This window comes from Rhincodon typus, chromosome 25, assembly GCF_021869965.1.
Source record: "Rhincodon typus isolate 14 chromosome 25, sRhiTyp1.1, whole genome shotgun sequence".
Taxonomy (NCBI): domain Eukaryota; kingdom Metazoa; phylum Chordata; class Chondrichthyes; order Orectolobiformes; family Rhincodontidae; genus Rhincodon; species Rhincodon typus.
In genome coordinates this window covers 44,502,831-44,522,381 of record NC_063356.1, presented here as the reverse complement: position 1 = coordinate 44,522,381, position 19,551 = coordinate 44,502,831, and the positions used below count along the sequence as shown (strand labels likewise).

The 19,551-nt window shown below is 42.7% G+C and overlaps 1 protein-coding gene across 1 annotated transcript; it reads left to right on the top strand.

Annotated features, from left to right (window-relative positions):
- Nucleotides 1–468: 468 nt before the first annotated feature.
- On the top strand, nt 469–10,226 carry LOC109934097 (potassium voltage-gated channel subfamily A member 2-like). The gene is made up of 2 exons (XM_020532918.2): nt 469–575; nt 8,006–10,226. The coding sequence occupies exon 2, from the start codon at nt 8,498–8,500 to the stop codon at nt 9,992–9,994; it is 1,497 nt and encodes a 498-aa protein (XP_020388507.1). The 5' UTR covers nt 469–575; nt 8,006–8,497; the 3' UTR covers nt 9,995–10,226.
- The last annotated feature ends 9,325 nt before the right edge of the window (nt 10,227–19,551 follow it).

Here is a 19,551-nt window from a genome sequence, read left to right as displayed (position 1 = left end):
GTCTAGAATGTGATGGAATGCTCTCCTGTTGCCTTCATGAGAACAAGTCTTAAGAAAATTGATCGCTTGGAGTTGCTTTGGGGATTCAGGAGGTGAGTTACTCACCGCAGTATTCCTAGCCTGTGACCTGCTGTTGTAGCCACTGTGTTTATGTTGTGAGTCCAGCTGAATTTCTGTTCAATGATAACTCCCAGGATGTTAATAGTGGGGGATTCAGTGATTGTAACACTATTAAATGCCAAGGGGTGATGGTTACATTGTCTGTTATTAGTGATGGTCATAGCCTGGCATTTGTATGATGGAAATGTTACTTGCCACTTGTCAGCCCAAGCCTGAATATTGTCCAGATCTTGTTGCATTTTACAGATTGCTTCAGTGTCTGAGGAGTCGTGAATGATACCGAACATTGTGCAATCATTGGCAAATATCCCCTGATCTTATGATGGAGGGAAAGCCATTGGTGAAGTAGCTGAAGATGATTGTGTCTAAGTCACTAACCTGACAAACACTACAGCGATGTCCTGCAGCTGAGATGCCTGACTTCCAACAACCAGCACCATCTTCCTACGTGCTAGGTATGAATCCTGATACCCATTTATTCCAGTTTTGCTACTTGATGCCTTACTTGGTCAAATGCAGCCTTGATGTCAAGGACTGTCACTCACACTTCATCTCTGGAATTCAGCTCTTTTGTCCATGTTTGAGCCAAGGCTGTAATGAGGTCAGGACCTGAGTGGCCCTGGCCCAACCCAAACTGGGTGTCACTGAGCATGTTATTGCTGAGCAGATATTGCTTGGTCACACAGTTGATGATAACTCATCATTTTACTGATGATCAAGAGCAGATGGGGCTGTAATTTGCAGGGTTGGATTTGTCTTGTTTTTTATGTACAGGACTTACCTGGACAATTTTCAACATTGTCAGGTGAATATCAGTGTAGTATCTGCAGCACATTCTGGAACACAAGTCTCCAACTGTCTCTTAATATCATGTGGAGGGAATCAAAGTGACTGAAGACTGGTATCTGTGACGCTGGGGACCTCTGATGGAGGCCGAGATGGATCATACACTCATCATTTCTGGTTGGAGATTGCTGCAAATGCTTCAGCCTTATCTTTTGCATTGACGTCTTAGGCTCTTACATCATTGAGGATGGGGATATTTGTGGAACCTCCTCTTCAAGTGATTTGTTTAATTGTACACATTTTTAAAATTCATTCACAGGATGAAGGTATCACTAGCTAGCCCAGCATTTGTTGCCCATCCCTAATTGCAGCTCGGAGGGCAGCTCAGAATCAACCACTTTGCTGTGGGCCTGGAGTCACATGTAGGCCAGACTAAGTAAGGATGGCAGTTTTGTTCCCTAAAGGGCATTTGTGAACCAGATGAGGTTTTCCAAAATGGATTCATGGTCATCATTAAACTCTTAATTCTAGATTTTTATTGAATTCAAATTCCACCATCTGCCCTGGTGGGATTCAAACTCGGGTCCTCAGAACATTACCTGGATATCTGTCCAGTGATAATACCACTCGGCTATTGTCTCCCCTCCAGCATTCACAACTGGATGTGGCAGGACTGCAGAGAGTCAATCTGATCCATCATTTGTGGAATCACTTAGCTCTGTCTATCACTTGCTGCTTATGCTCTTTGTCAAGCAATTTTGTTTAGTAGCTTCACCAGGTTGACCCCCCATTTTTAGGTATGCCTGGTGCTGGTCCTAGCGTGTCCTTCTGCACTCTTCATTGAACCGGAGTTTATACCCTGGTTTGATGGTAATAGTGAAGTTGGGAATATTCTAGTCCATGAGGTTATAGTTTATGCTAGGGTACAAGTTTGTCTCTGTTGATGGCCCACAGAACCTCATGGAGGCCCAATCATAAGCTGTTCCATCTTTTTGAAGTCTGTCTCATTTCGCACAGTGCTAACGCCACACAACATGATGGAAGCCACCCTTAACATGAAGGTAGGACTTCATCTCCACAACGACTTGTGATGGTCACTTTTACCGGTACTGTCATGAATAGATGCATCTGTGGAGGAAAATTGGTGAGGATTAAGTCAAGGACTTGTTAGAGGCCTACACATGACTTCATCAAATGTGGGGACCTTGGGGTACCGCCACTACCCACATAGTCTTGCGGAGTTAGTGGTCAGATTGTGGTCAAGTGTTGATACATGATAACCTGGACCAGCTTGCCATGACAGCCACCTTTCACCTTTGTAGCCAGTGAGAAGCTCAGTCTTCGTCTGTTATAATGTGGAGGTGCTGGTGTTGGACTGGGATGGGCAAAGTCAGAATCACACTAAACCAAGTTATAGTCCAACAAGTTTATTTGAAAACACAAACTTTCGGAGCCTCAGCTCTTCAACACCTAAAGAAGGACTGAGGCTCCGAAACCTTGTGTTTTCAAATAAACCTGTTGGACTATAACCTGGTGTTGTGTGATTTCTGAGTTTGTCTGTTATGCCATTGAGGACTTTTAAACATTTTGCCAGGCAATTGCCCATGACCTTGCCAACGTGGGTGGACTAACTAGGAGCAAGGAGCTTCCATCATCATAGCTCAAGGGATTGCCAGATCATGCAAGCCTCTCTATCATGTCAAGGTGACAATCCACAGAGGGATCAATTAGTATGTAGGATTAATTAGTCATGTCGTAGAAAAGATCCACTGGGAAAAAGTGATCATAGTGCAATTGAATTCTACATAAAATGTGTAAACAACACTCTCCAATCACAAATAAGAATCTTAAATGGAAACAAAATCAACTACATTGTATGAGCAGAGAGCTAACTTGGATTATCTGGGTCAATCAACTGAAAGGTATGACAATATGAAGCAGTGGCAAATGTTTAAAGAAAACTTCCAACTGTTCAGCAAATATCCATTCCTGTGAAAAACATAAACTTTCAAATGAACAGACTCACCAATTACACCTTCATGAAACTTTGAAATATTAATTTCTGTCATGGGTTATGAATTCAAAAGTGTGCAATTTTATTCTACAACTGCTTCAGATGAAAAAAATTAAAATTTCTCACAAAAAACTCAAGAAGATGAATACTGAAGGTAAACAGAGTACAGCCTAATCACAATAAAGACAAGACCTCCAAAGGGTTAAATGGCTTCGAGCTCTGTGCACAAAGGATGGCGCTACAGTCACAACAATTATACACACCGTCAGGACAGCCTTCAGAGAAATGAAACACAGAAGCTTTCACTTTCACTCAGTGCTTCTCATTTCACTTTCCCTAACACAGTTAACTGTAACGTTCCAATTCACAATTTATTTTCTTCAGTTTTTAGAACTGTCATCTCAGCATTTTATGTCCCCTGCCCTCAGCTCAGCTCTGGCTACTGCAGCTACATTTCGGAGACTGTGTTACATTACATCAATTGAGCCAACCACTACACAGGTTTCATTTCACCTCTCCTTCTCTTCTCAGAGACTTCCAAACTCAGGTCTCTGTCCTGTGTGCGCAATTAGGTCTCATATTCCAAGCAACACCTCCTGTCATCCAGGATAACTTGACCCTGAAATTACTCAATTGTTTTCTCAAATGAGTACTGTCAACAAACAAATCTAAGTCACTATCAGACAATTTCTTAAACTCTTTGGTAGAAAAACCCCAGTCAGCCTTGCATACTTCCTGATCACTTCAATAATACTCAAGCAAGTTACACATGGTTCAAGCCATAATTACAAATGAGTCTGTCATTTCCCACAGGCCAATCAATCCCAGCCCAGCACCCGGACCACCATCTCTGCTCTCCATCTCTCTGTATAACGCCCAGAGGAAAAATGTGATTGCACTAGAGAGGGTACAGGGGGAGTGATGTTGGGTGCCATGGAGAATTTTAGTTATGAGGAAAGATTTGATAGGCTTGAGTTTTTTTTCTTGGAACAGAGCGGATCAAGAGGAGATCAAAATGAAATGGATCAAATTTTGAGTGGACCAGAAGTTTCTGCAGTTTTGGTCTTTTTAACTGAGGAAGAATCAAAGATTTACCAAATTGATTGGTAGCACTGACGCATGAGGAAAGATTGAGTCAGTTAGGATTGTATTCAATGGAGTTTCAAAAAACGATGGGGAAGATCTCATTGAAACCAAAATTCTAACAGGACTACACAAGTTAGATGCAGAAAGGATGTTCCTGATGGTGGGAGAGTCCAGAACCAGGGGTTATAGTTTAAGGATAAGGTATAAACCTTTTAGGACTGAGATGAGGAGAAATTTCTTCACCCTGAGTACTGAGCCTATCGAATTCACTATCATAACAAGTGATTGAAGCCAAAACATTATGTATTTTCAAGAAGGTAGAAGATATAGATCTTGTGGCCAAAGGGATCAAGAGATTGGGGGGAGGGTGGGATTAAGGTATTGAACTCGATGATCACCCATGATCATATTGATTGGCGGAACAGGCTCTAAGGATCAAATGGCCTACTCCTGCTCCTACCTTCTATGTTTCCATATTCCCCTTGGCTAAGGACTCCATAACCAGAGGCAGAGATTTAGAGTTTGGAGTTTCAGAGGAAATCTGAGGGAGCTGTTGTTCACCCAAAGGACAGAGAGGATCAGGATCTCACTGCCTGAAAGGCTGCCTGGGAGAGGCAGAAATCACAAAATGTTTGCTTTAGAGTTTGAAACATTGTTGAAGTGCTGGAACTTACAGGAGATGAACCAAGAGCTGCAAATGGAGGGATTGGGTTGAACATCTCCTTGTTGATCAGAGCTGGCACAATGGGACAAATGGCCTCTTCCTGTACACGGAAAATTTCAATAGGTTGACCCTGCTCAAGCTCCATTTCTCTCTCTCTCGCCCTCCTGAGCTCCATCCCAGTAGAGAAGGCATCACAGTCCAACTCAATATCCTCTTGAATCCTGGTGTCTCATAGTGGTATCTCAAGCAGAAGATTGGGTGAGATCAGTCGACTCCAACAAGTAAATAGATTTGTGGGGATAATGTATCAGAAATGTATAGCCCAAAAAAAGAACAATAACATAATTCCATTGTCACACATGAACCTTGCTGCTTTACACTGAAAAATCAGTAAAAGAGAGCTACTTTCACACAAGAGTGGCTTTTCTCGGTAGCAGATATAGTTTCTCATTACCTCAGGACACACAGACATTTGGTTTGAGAAAAGACAGATTGACCTCAAACTGACCTGAGCTATGATTCAAGAACAATTAGCTTCAGCCATTTGTTAATAAAAATAGTTTATGCATTCATTCACAGGATGTGGGTGTTGCTGGCTGGGCCAGCATTCAGTGCCTGTCACTAAATGCTGTAGGTAGACCCAAAATGCTGTTACGGAGGGAATTCCAGGATTTTGACCCAGCGGCAGTGAAGGAAAGGCAATATATTTCCAAGTCAGGATGGTGAATGGCTTGGAAGGAAAATTTCAGGTGTGGTGTTCCCAAGTTTTTGCTGTTGTTGTCCTCAATGGTAGAAGTCACGAGTTTGGAAGGTGCTTTTGAATAACTTTCGTGAATTTCTTCACTGCATCTTGTAGATGGTATACATTGCTGTTACAGAGAATCGTTGTTGGAGGAAGTGGATATTTGTGGGTGTGGCGCCAGTCAAGTGGGCTGCTTTGTCCTGGATGGTGTCAAGCTTCTTGAGTTGTTGGGGCTGCACCCATCCAGGCAAGTGGGGGGTATTCCATCACACTCTTGATTTGTGTCGTATAGAACATGGACAGGCTTCGGGGAGTCAGGAGGCGAGCTATTTGCTGATGTATTCCTTCCATCTGACCTGGTCTTGTAGCCATAATATTTATATGGCTAGACCAGTTCAGTTTCTGATCAATGGTAAGTCCAGGATGTTTATAGTGGGGGAGCTCAGTATGGTAACACTGTTGGATGTCAAGGGGTAATGGTTAGCCTCTCTTTTGTTGGAGATGGTCATTGTCTGACATGTCAATCATACTTGACACTTATCAGCACAAATCTGGATATTATCCAGGTCTTGCTGCATTGGATCTGGACTGCTTCAGTATCTGAGAAATCATGAATGATGCCCAACATTGTGCAATCATAAGCAAACATCCCTACTTCTGACCTTATGATAGAGGGGAGGAAATGTTCCTTGTGAGAGGAGGGAGTTTAACTATTGGACATTGACCAATCAAGAGCTCAAGTGGAAGGCCTGCTTCATTAGTATATACATAGTGAGCTGCTCAACTTGATTAGTCATCATATGGCTGTGTGATCCAATTGGGATTCCAGTTGTTGAGAGAGGGATTACCTGGGTTTATGTTGTGGAGTCTGGAGCTACATAGCCAATCCTCCTGATCCCAAATAACTAACTCAATTGTGCTGATTCATTGGGAGCATCCCAGTGCATACTTGATCCAGTAAGTAGTCAAAATGGAACGGAGTTCTACAGATGTCAAAATCTCTGATATAGGTGGATAACTCCACTCTTCCCCTAGAAGGCCAGAGAAAAATGGAAATAGAGTGAAAGTGGGACAGTGACTCTGCCACATTCATCATGTCTCTGCCAGCTTTCCAATTCCAATGAGCAGAGGATACAACACCCACTCCCTGACAACACGCCCCAACACTATCTAGTTTGTACCTGAAAGGGGCTAACTGATATACTATCTGCTACATTGTTATAATTTAATAATTATGTGTGTGCCCTTGGTACAAATTCATGCCCAAGTATATCCTGTTGTAATGTGAGCAAGGAAACTGGTGACTCATTAACCCAAAGGAAAAAGAGGAACAAGTTAGGGAGGAGAACTGTGAAAATGTGACTGGAAATATAAAACCTGTCATTGAAGATTTCTTTTATTTAATGAGAAGGCAGTGAGAAACGCAAACTAAATAAAAATCAATAAAGAGCCCAGTTCCAATTGTAGTAGTGAATGCATTTCAACATCTTCTGACAGGTTTCATATTGTTAGTGTGCGACAAGTCCCACTTTGCATCTATTTTTCTAGTAAATTATTGATAAGGAGAAGAGCTTCAGACTGATTCCATTATCAATATTCATTGGGTAACTTTGTGAAATCCTGCAACTTCCAGCCCATCAGCAAATTAATATATTTTCCCAGTTGAATTAGTCAAATGTAACTGGTTAGATCTGAGCTATGAGTGGCCTTGTCTTTGTTAAAATCAATAATGCCTCAGGCCTATGCACTGCTGTTAAGATTGAAAGTCCCCCATAGCCCAGGAAATCAGTGAACCAGTGGTCCAGTAGTGATTGTTAATTCAAAATTTCCTCTCTTTGGAACTTCGGAAAGGTTGGACACTACAATTTGATGTTGAAGTAGTGGCTATGTGGGTAAAAATGGCAGTCATCTGATTTCCCTAATTTCACTAATAGCCAGCTCTCTGCTGAATGATCTGCATCAAATAAGGGAGAAATGTTGGCCAAGACATTGAGAAAATTCTCTATTTTCTGAGTTGGTTGTTGGGTTTTAGGCTCACTTGAACAACGTAACCCTGGGTTATGGTCTATTCAAAAAATGGTATTTCCAACAATGCAGCCCTTTAAAACAAGAGGCTATGCACCCAACACTTTCAACTCCCTTTGGGAAAGCAGAGGCATAGACAGAGGGGAAAGTAAAATAAAACAACAAAGGAGGATGCATTTAACGTAGGAACAGGAAGAGGAACAGGTAGAGGGTGGTGACACTGTGGAATTCATTGCCACAGAAGGCTGTAGAGGACAAGTCACTGAGTGTATTTAAGACAGAGATAGATAGGTTCTTAATTAGTAGAGTTTTAGGGGCAAGGAAGGTGAATGGGGTAGAGAAACATATCATTCATGATTGAATGGCTGAGCAAACTCATTGGACTGAAAAGCCTGATACTGCTTCTATAGCTTATGATCTCTCTCTCTCGTCCTCCTTGAGCTCTCTCTGTCTCTCCCTCACTCTCCTCTAGCTCTGTCCCTCTTTTCAGTTGTTGTCTATGCTCGCTGTCTGGTTTATCTGTTTAGGTTAATCTGATTAATTCTTTTCTCTTTCTGTGTTGTTCCAGGATATGTCACAGGACACGAGCAATCCTGCTGTTTTGCTATGATCTCCAACCTTTCTGGATTTGAATACTGAGTCAGCTGTGTCAATACACACATTATCAGAACATTGGGAAGCTGCATGCAGTTTCACCAGCTCCCGAAACATCTCAGAGCAACCTTTTCAGAGAATAGTCTTTGAAATTGCTACAGAAAAGCTCAAATTTGGAAATTAAGCCAAATCAAGTCATTCCTATCTGTGTAACAACAGTTCAAGTACAGCAATACATTCTCCAGTATCCTGAATCTGATTCCTCCAGGATTCATAAACCTAAGGATCCATCAGCTCCACTATTCTGTGATATCTCCTGTCACAATCCAGGCAGTTGTAGAATTCCAGCTTCCTGTAGTTCAGTCCCATTGTCCTTCAGCATCAGGGCACCTAGTATCTAGGGACCACAAGCTCCCAGCTCCTGTTGGTACTTGCTATTGAGGAAGGTTTTGGTGCCTCCAGCAAGATGACAGTGGCCCATGGAGACAATGTTGATGAATTGGCTGCACTCCCTGTTCAGCCTCAGGATCTGTATGAGCCAGAACAGGACCACGAGTGTTGTGAGAGAGTGGTGATCAACATCTCGGGTCTTCGCTTTGAGACTCAGCTCAGGACCTTGGCTCAGTTCCCTGACACCCTGCTTGGAGATCCAAAGAAGAGGATGGGCTACTTCGACCCTCTGAGGAATGAATATTTTTTCGATAGGAACCGTCCAAGTTTTGATGCCATCCTGTATTACTACCAATCTGGGGGGAGGCTGCGTCGACCTGTCAATGTACCCCTGGATATCTTCTCCGAGGAGATACGTTTTTATGAGCTGGGGGAAGAGGCAATGGAGATGTTCAGAGAGGATGAGGGTTTTATTAAGGAGGAAGAGCGGCCTTTACCCACGAATGAGTTCCAGCGCCAGATCTGGCTGCTATTTGAATACCCTGAGAGTTCAGGCCCAGCTCGTGTTATCGCCATCGTCTCTGTCATGGTCATTCTCATCTCGATTGTCAGCTTCTGTCTTGAAACTCTGCCTGCCTTTCGAGATGACAAAGAGAATGCAGTTGGAGGGAGACCACTATATAACAATGACACAGTGCCCTTTCACACCCCAACATTTGCTGACCCCTTCTTCATCGTTGAGACTCTCTGCATCATCTGGTTTTCCTTCGAGTTTCTAGTCAGGTTGTTTGCTTCCCCCAGCAAACCCAGCTTCTTTCGAAACATCATGAACATTATCGATATCGTGGCCATCACCCCCTATTTCATCACCCTGGGCACCGAGCTGGCAGAGCAGCAGCAACAGGCAGGCAATGGGCAGCAGCAAGGGCAACAGGCCATGTCTCTGGCCATCCTGAGGGTCATCCGCTTGGTCAGGGTCTTTCGGATCTTCAAGCTGTCCAGACACTCCAAAGGGCTACAAATCCTCGGGCAGACCCTAAAGGCCAGTATGAGGGAACTGGGTCTCCTCATCTTCTTCCTCTTCATCGGAGTCATCCTCTTCTCCAGCGCTGTCTACTTTGCTGAGGCGGATGAAGCAGCTTCATACTTTGACAGCATCCCCGATGCCTTCTGGTGGGCCGTGGTCTCCATGACAACAGTCGGGTATGGAGACATGTACCCCATTACCATAGGTGGCAAGATGGTTGGCTCCCTGTGTGCCATCGCTGGAGTGTTGACCATCGCCCTCCCTGTGCCCGTCATTGTCTCCAACTTTAACTACTTCTATCACCGAGAAACAGAGAACGAGGAGCAGGCCCAATACCTACATGTGAAGAGCTGCCCAAACATTCCATCCACTACTGACCTGAAGAAGAGTAACAGCACTTCTAGTATATGCAAGTCAGAGTACACAGAGACACAGGAGGGTGTTGGTGGTGTTCGGGAGCCCCCGGAACATAACCTTCACACTGACAATTGTACTTTACCAAACCCCAACTACGTGAACATCACCAAATTGCGGAGTGATGTGTGAGTGTCTCCTGGTTCCACACTAAGGACACAGCTCTCAATGCTGTCTTGTCTGCTTGATGTCTCTGTAGCTTTTAGTGTTCTATATCAGAGCATAAAATATTCACACAGTAACTGTGTCCAATTGAACCATCCCAATACATTCCAATCACACCTCAGTGCTGCGTTTAATCACTCACATAAGGTGCTGCCAACTTTAGAGTAAACCAAATGAAACAGGAGAGTCCTGTTCCTGCATCTGACAACCACATGTGTAGCAGGTGTTAGATAGAAGCCATGGAATTCCTCACAAGTGTAATCCAGTTAAGCTTATTTAACTAATACCATAGATTGTGGATCCTTCTGCCTGCATTTATTATCCTCTATTACTAAAATTATATAAGAATTACTCATGATTGTTGTTGTCCCAATCACTTATTTCCTTGCTCCAGCATTCCATTGTCTTCCTCTTTATAATCAAAAGACCTTTACTCATCAGCCAATTGTAGCTGTACAGATCAGTATAATTATTAAGCCTCAATGCTTTCTCCATGTCATTACCCACCCTCCCGACTCTCTAGCTACTGCCACGGTTACTGTTTGCAGCATTATCTGCAAGGATCACATTGAGTTGGGGGAGGTCCACTTCTCATTAATATCATTCAGAGCCACATTAACGTATGCCCTATCCGAGTCATCAATGAATTGGTGGATGTAGAGAAAAAAGTGTAGGGGACAGGGCAATATCATTTCTATTTTACATTTTGGGCCCCAATGGGAAGATGGACAGCTTTTCCAGGTGTAATGGCATTTGGGAGCAATTTTGGCTGAGGAGATCAGGCAATAAAGAACCATCAAGTTGGGCAAGCTGTGATTTGCACATGTACCATCCCTGATAAGGTGCCAACTTAGTAAAGGAGCCTGTCCAGGTGAAAGTAATGGTTGGAGGATAGATGCATCATCAAACTGACCATGTTTCCATGGTACAGGAAGTCACTGAAGTGAGGAAAGTTAATAGGATGTTGTAGTAGGAGGAGACATCATAGCTGGAATATCTACACAGTTCACTGTAGTGAGAGTCCAGGTGGCAGTGGTGAAGATGCCCTGTACCAGGGTTCAGGACATCTGCTCTGGGCTAGGAAGGAGCTTGCGGTGAGAGGGGAAGGACCCAATGGTCCTGGTCCATGTAGGTATGAATGATATAGATAGAACTAGTAAAGAGGTTCTGCTGAGGGAGTGTAAGTAACTAGGGTCAAAACTAATATACAGAATCTCAAATGTAAAAATCTCTGCATTATTACCTGAGCCACCGGCAAATTGGTATTGGGTAAATTAGATTAGAGGATTAAATATGTGGCTCAAAGGCTGTTGAGATTTCAAATCTAAGAGTGCACTACCAGATAAGGCTAGATAAAGTGGTAAACTGACAGCACTAAAAGATCTGTATCGGAATGTATGCAGTATTTGTAACAAAATAGAATACAACACAAATTGAAGCAAATATGTATGATCTGATAGTCCTTACAGAGACATGGCTACAAGATGACAAAGACTAGGACTTAAATATTGAAGGGTACTTGACATTTAGGAAGGGCAGGAGGCAAGGAAAAGGTGAATGGTTTCAACTGTCAATTAAGGATGACATTGGTGCGATAGAGAACGATGATCTCAGTTCTGGAGATAGGATGTTGAATCAGTTTGGGGAGAAATGAAAAACAGCAAAGGTAATAAGTTGCCCATGGGAGTGGTATATAAACTCCCATGCAGAAATCTCATTTTTGGAAGTGGTCTATAGGTTAAAGTAATGAGGACTTGTGAGTGATTTTAATTTACATATAGATTGAATAATTGGATTGGCAAAGGAAGTTTATGAGTTTGTATAATGGTATGGGGACAGTTTCTTAGAGCAGTGTGTTCTAGAACCAACCAGACAGCAGGTTGTACTAGATCCAGTAACTTTCAGTGAGACAGGATTAGTTAATGAACTGATAGTGAAGGTATCCGTATGTAGCAGTGATCATTATGATTGAATATCATATTCACCTTGACAGAGCGAAGACTGGATCTAAGACTAGTGTTTTAAACTTAAACCTGAACTTAAATAATGGCAATAGGGGACATTAGGCTACAGGACAGGTCAGTAGTGATGCAGTGGTAGATATTTTGCATCTGCCTTTGCTGCAGAGGATAGGAATAACATTCCAAAAAGTAATTGTGAAACAAGAGGTGAAGGGGAGGTAGAAACTTAAAACAACTGCAATCACCAGGGAAAGAGCACTGAGACAATTATTACGAGAAATGCTGCCAAATCATCAGGTTTCTGATGAACTTCATCCTCAGAGAAGTGGCTGCTGAGGTAATAGGTGCCTTTTAATTTTCCAAATTCACTAGTTTCTGCAAAGGTTCCTTCAAGTTGCAAAATAATGAATGTGACACTTTATTCAGGAAAAGTGAGTCACAGAAAGTCATAAAAACAGAGCAGTTAGCTCAACATTTAACATTGGGAAATTGCAAAATATATTGTTTGCTAAAAGTTTGACAATTTTTTTTAGACTTCTTTGAAGAAGCAACAAGCAAGTAAAGGCAAAGCTCTTCATAAGTTCAAGAGTCATAGAGATTTACAGCATAGAAAAAGGCTGTTTGGCCCATTGAGTCTGCATCAATCAAAAATAACCATGTAACTATTCTAATCCCATTTTCCAGCACCTGGCCCTTAGTCTTGTATGCCTTGCCATCACAAGTGTACATCTAAATACTTCTTAAATGTTTTGAGGGTTTCTGCCACTACCACCCTCACAGGCAGTGAGCTCCAGATTCCTTCCACCCTCTGGATAAAAAAAGTTTCCTCTCATCTCCAGTAAACCTCCTACCCCTTACCTTAAATCAATGCTGCCAGTCATTGATCCTTCCAACAAGGGGAAAAGTTTCTCCTGTTTACCCTATCTGTGCCCCCCATAATTTTATACATCTCAATCATGTCCCCTCTCAATCTTGTCAGCCCCCAAGGAAAACAACCCCAGTGCTGCAGGGTCGCTGGATCTGAAACAATGACTCTGCTTTCTTTGCCTAGATGCTGAGTTTCTTCAATAATTTCTGTTTTTGTAATCCCAGTCTCTTTATAACTAAAACTCTCCAGTCTTGGAAGCATCCTGGTAAATCTCCTCTGCACCCTCTCCAGCACATTCACATCCTTCCTCTCATATGGATTCCAGAACTACACATTATAGTCTAGTTGTGGCCTAACCAACTTTTTATACAGTTTCAGCATAACCTCTCTGCTCTTAAACACGATGCCTGCTACTTTAGAAACTGATGGACATGCACGCCAAGGTCCTTCTGAGTGAACTTGGAATTCCAGAGTGATAAAGTGCCATATTAAATGTTGCCAAGCAAAATAAGAGTTGATGATCTTGGATAACATTGGTTAGCTAATAAGAAACACTGGCTTAAGTGGATCATTTCTGACTTGGCAAAATGTGATAATGACATAGATGCAGGTTTGTTTGCAAATTTTGATAATGATACAAAGATAAGTAGGAAAGTAAGATGTGAAGAGGGCAAAAGGAATCTGAGAAAGCATTTGGACAAGTTAATACATAAGCAAAAATTTGGCAGATGGAGTATAATTTGGAAAAGTGTGAAGTTTGTTCACTTTGACAGGAAGAATCAAAAGGCAGTTTACTATTAAGTAGGGATTACAGAACTCTTAGGTATAGAGGGACCTGAGTATCCTGGTACATGAGTGTTAGAAAGTCAGTCTAGCGAGTGATTAGGATGGCAAATGGAAGGTTGTTTATTGCAAGGGAAATGGAATTGTGGGGCTGTTTTGCTACAATTTTAGAAGGTGAGACCAAATGAGGAGCATTGTATATAGTTTTAAGAAAGGATATAAATTATTGGAGCCATTCAAAGAAGGTCCACTTGACTGATACCTGTGTTGAGGGGGTTATCCAATGAGGAGAATTTGGACAGGTAGGAATTATATCCATTGGAGTTTAGTGGAATGAGGGGTGATCTTATTGAAACAGATACAGTCCTGAGAAGACTTAACAGAGTCAATACTGAGAGGACGGGACAGACTAGAACTAGGGGATACAGCTTAAAAATAAGAGATCTTTGGGGAGAATATTTTTCTCTCTGAGTCATAAGTTTTTGGAACTCTCTTCCCCAGAAAGTATTGGAGGTGGGGTCATTAAGTAGTTTTAAGACAGAGGTAGATAGATCCTTCTGAAGAAGAACCATACTGGATTCAAAACATCAACACTGTTTCTCTCTCCACAGATACTGCCAGACGAGCTGAGTGTCTTCAGCACTCTCTGTGTTTGTTTCAGAGTTCCACCGCCTGCATTATTTTGCCATTAATATAGATAGATCCTTACTGACAAAGGGTTTGAAAGTTATGAGGGTGGTCAGGAACATGGAGTTCAGCTCCTAATTTGTATGTTGATATGTATGGAGATGAAGCAGGAGAGACAAGCAGTGGTCACTCACAAGATTGTTATGAAACTTGTTGACAATTAAATTTATTTGTGCTTATTAAAGAGATTGCACATCATTTTGGTGGTAAAACACTTCATTTAACATCCTCACTGAACAACATTGAAGATTGCTGAGGATTGAGATACTATGATCAGATCTCAATCTTGATTCATTGATTGAAATCAATCAATGGGTTTATTTTTCTAATTGACATGCTCAAGGATATTATGACACACCTCTAGAAGAGGTGGGACTTGAACCCAGACCTCCTGGCTCACAGGTAGGGACACTATCACTGCACCACAAGACACTAAGCTGCAGTTGCAGCAAAACTTTAAGATAAATTAGAGGACAACCTGGAGATATCTCAAGGCATTGGTTAAATGTATTGAGGAACAAGATGCTAACTCCATTCGAATAGGGAAAATATATCTTTTTAAAACATTATGGATGGGCATCTGTGACCTGAACCACAGTGTTCTCTTGCTCCTTAAAAGGCATCCTTCAAATCCCAGACATGGTATCCAACACATTCGGTGGGAGTGGCTGAGAACTGGCCACATTTCATCAACTCTTTCACACTGAAATGGAAGCCATTTGCTGCAATACCCACTCAAGACCAACAAAAAGCTGAAAAACTGCTGGCTGCTTCAAGGCTTTCAAACAGCTTCTCGTTATCACAACAACCACTTAATATCGGCATCTGCACAAAGCTTAAACACATTCTCATTTCACAGTAAGAAATGTCACATCTATGCACGATGAGAGTGAGAGAAACTGAGCCAGTATTCACCCAGGGATGCAGAGAAAGGCATGGTGAGAGGTAGAGGAAATATGAAAAAAATGTAATGGTGCAGTAGCACAGTGATTAATGTTATAGACCAATAAACCATCAACCTGGAGATGAGATTTCAAATCCCAAATTAGAATCTGATAAATTTAAATGCAAGAAATTAAATCTGTAATTAAAAACTTCTTTAAACGCTGTGAACACAAAACTCCAAGATTATCCTAAAAACATATCTGGTTCATCATTGGCTGTCTCCTATTCATGGATGATGCTGTTCAGGGTTGTGACCTTCTACCATGACTTAACAGGCTGAACAAATGCGGTCAGATGTCCAACTATCCATGCCTCTCATAACTTTCCTTACATCCATCAGGTCGTCTCTCATCCTCCAACAAAAACAATCCAAATTTGTCCAACTTGCCTTAAGCTAATACATTCAATCCAGACAACATAGAATCCCTACAATGTGGAAGCATTCAGCCCATCAAGTCCACACTGACCCTCTGAAGAGCAGCCCACCAATGCCCAACCCTGCATTTTCCCATATATTAGCCACCTGTACATCATTGGACTATGGGAGGAAACCAGAGCACCCAGAGGTAACCCATGCAGACATAGGCAGGAATGTGCAAACTCCACACAGACAGTTGCCCAAGGAAGGAATTGAGCCTGGGTCCCTGGCACTGTGAGGCGGCAGTGATAACCACTGAGCCACCATGCCAGCCATCCTCTTTTACAGTATCTTGAAAGCTTCCATACTTTTCATATAGTGTGGCAACCAGAACTGCACACCATACTCCAAATGTTGCATGATTAAAGTCTCATACAGCTGCAACATGACTTGCTAACTTTTAATCTCAATGCCCCAACTGATGACGATAAGCGTGCCGTACACCATCTTTACCACCATATCCACTTGCCACTTTCAGGGAGCTATGGACTTGGACCCCAAGATCCCTCCATATATCAATGCTCCTCAGGCTCCTACCATTTACTGTGTACTTTGCCCTTGCATTTGGCTTCCCAAAATGCAACATCTCATACTTGTCCAGATTAAACTCCATCTGCCAATTCTCCATCCAATTTTCCCAATGAACTTTATCCTGGTGTATTCTTTGATAACCTTCATCATCATCCACAACTCCACAATTCTTATGTGGTCTGAAAACTTAATAATCAGACCACTGACATTTTCATCTAAGTCATTTATATTACAAACAACAAAGGACCCAGCATTGATTCTGACAGAACACCATTGGTCAGAGACCTCCAGTCCAAAAAACACCCTTCCATAACTATCCTCTGTCTTCTATTACCAAGCCAATTTTGTATGCAATTTGCCAACTTATCTTGCTACGCACTTTGATCGTACTTTACACACTTGTTATGCACAGCTTACTAGAAGGACATTGTCAAATGCTATAGTAAAGTCCATGTAGACAACATCTGCTGCTCTACCCTCTTCAAGCATTTTCATTACTTTCTCAAAAGCTCAATCAAGTTTATGAGACAAGACATCCCCTACATAAAGCCATGCTAACTATCCCTGATAAGTCCATTCTTTTCTAAATACAAGAATATTCTATCGCTAAGAATCTTCTCCAAATATTTCCTTACCACTGATATAAGTCTTATATGTTTCATTCATTTGTGGAATGTGGGCATCGCTGGCTGGCCACCATTTATTGCCAATCTGTAGTTGTCCTTGAGAAAGTGGTAGTGAGCTGTCTTCTGGAACCACTTCAGTCCACCTGCTGTGGTTTGACCCACAATGCCATTAGGGAGGGAATTCCAGGATTTTTGACCCAGCCACAATGCTATATCTCCAAGTCAGAATGGTGAGTGGCTTGGAGGAGAATTTGAAGATGGTGGTGTTCCTATATATCTGCTGCCTTTGTCCTTCTCGATGGAAGTTGTCGTGGGCTTAGGATGTGTTATCTGAGGATCTTTGGTGAATTTCAGTGGTGCATCTTGTTGATAGTACACTCTACTGCTTCTGAGTGTCGGTGGTGGAGGGAGTGGATGCTTTTGGATGTAATGCCAATCAATCAGGCTGCTTTGTTCAGGATGGTGTCAATTTTCTTGAGTGTTGTTGGAGATGCACACATCCAAGCAAGTGGGGGATATTCCATCACTCTCCTGACTTGTGCCTTGTAGACAGTGGACAGGCTTTGGGAATCAGGAGGTGAGTTACTCGCTGCAGTATTCCTAGTCTCTGATCAGCTGTTGTAGCTATTGTGTTTATGTGGTGAGTCCATTTGAGTTTCTGATCAATGGTAATGCCCAGGATGTTGACAGTGGGCAATTCAATGATTGTAAATAACACCATTGAATGTCAAGGGGTGATGGTTAGATTGTCTCTCATTGGTGATGGTCATAGCCTGGCATTTGTGTGGTGCAAATGCTATTTGCCATTTGTCAGCACAAACCTGGGTATTATTCAGACCTTGTTATATTTGGATTATTTCAATATCTGACGAGTTGCAAATGATGCTGAACATGGTGCAATCATCGACGAACTTCCTCACTTCTGACCTTATGATGGAGGGAAAGTCATTGATGAAATCGCTAAAGATGTTTGGGCCAAGGACACTAACCTAAGGAACTTCTGCAGACGTGTTTTAGAGCTGAGATGATTTACCTCCAACAACCATAACCATCTTCCTGTGCCAAGTATGACTCCAACTAGCAGAGAGTTTGCCCCCAATACCCATTGATTCCAGTTTTGCTAGGGCTCCTTGTTACTACACTCAGTTAAATGTGGTCTTGAGCCATTTTCACCTCACCTCTGGAAATTCAGCTCTTTTTGCCCATGTTTGACCTCAGACTGTAATGAGATCAGGAGCTGAGTGGCCCTGGCGGAATCCAAACTGGGCGTCACTGAGCAGGCTATTGCTGAGCAGGTGCTGCCTGATAGCACTGTTGATGACACCTTCCATCACTTTACTGATGATCGAGAGTAGACTGATGGGGCATTAATTGGCTGGGTTGGATTTGTCCTGCTTTTTATGCACAGGACATAACCAATTTTCTACATTGTTATGTAGATGCCACATTGTTATGTAGTTGCTGTTGTAACTGCTTGGCTAGTGATGAGAAGTTCTGGAGCATAAGTCTTCAGTACTATTGCCAGAATGTTGTCAGGGCCCATAGCCTTTGTAGTATCCAATGTCTCCAACCATTTCTTGATATCATGGGGAGTGAACTGAATTGGCTGAAGACTGGTATCTGTAATGCTGATGACCACTGGAGGAGGTGGAGATGGATCATCCCCTCAGCACCTCTGGCTGAAGATTGCTGCGAATGTTTCAGCCTTAACTTTTGCACTGATGTGCTGGGCTCTCCCATCATTGAGGATGTGGCTATTTGTGGAGCCTCTTCCACCAGTGAGGTGCTTAATCATCCACTACCATTCACAACTGGATGTGGCAGGCCTGCAGAGATTAGATCTGATCCATTGGTTCTGGGATCGCTTAGCTCTGTCTATCACTTGCTGGTTTTGCTGCTTTTGCTGCTTGGCGTGCAAGTAGCCCTGTTTGGTAGCTTCACCAGGTTGACACCTCATCTTCATGTATGCGAGATGCTGCTCCTGGCATGCCCTCCTGCACTCTCCATTGAACTAGGATTGATCCCCTGGCTTAATTGTAACAGTTGAGTGGGGGATATGCAAGGCCATGAGGTTACAGATAGTGCAGGAGTACGATCCTGCTGCTGTTGATGGTCCTCAGTGCCTCATCGATGCCCAGTCTTGAGTTGTTAGATCTGTTCAAAGTCTGTCCCATTTAGCACAGTGATAGTGCCACACAGCATGATGGAGATTATTCTCAGTGTGAAGGCTGAACTCTTACCGATACTGACATGGACAGGTGCACCTGCAGCTGACAGATTGGTAAGAATGAAATAATGTTTTTCCCTCTTGTTAGTTCCCTTACGACCTGCCACAGTCTAGCTGCTATGTCCTTTAGGAGCCGAACAGCTCAATCTTAGGCACGCACACAGGCCCATCAGTCTCTCTCACACATACACAGGCCTGTCAGTCTCACACACACAAACAGGCTTGTCTGTCTCAGACACACACACAGGCCTATCAGACATGTGTCAATCTCACACACAGAGACCTCTCAGTCTCAGATACACATACAAACCTGTCAATTTCACACACAAACAGGCCTGTCAGACTTGCATTCACATACAAGCCTGTCAGTCTCACACGCACACAGGCCTGTCAGTCTCACACACACAAACCGACCCGTCTGTCTCAGGCATGCACACAGGCCTGTCAGTCTCACACACACACACACAGGCCTGTCAGT

Bases quoted from the DNA above. Each gene is read 5' to 3' on its own strand.
- LOC109934097 (XM_020532918.2), top strand. From the start codon at position 8,498: ATGACAGTGGCCCATGGAGACAATGTTGATGAATTGGCTGCACTCCCT.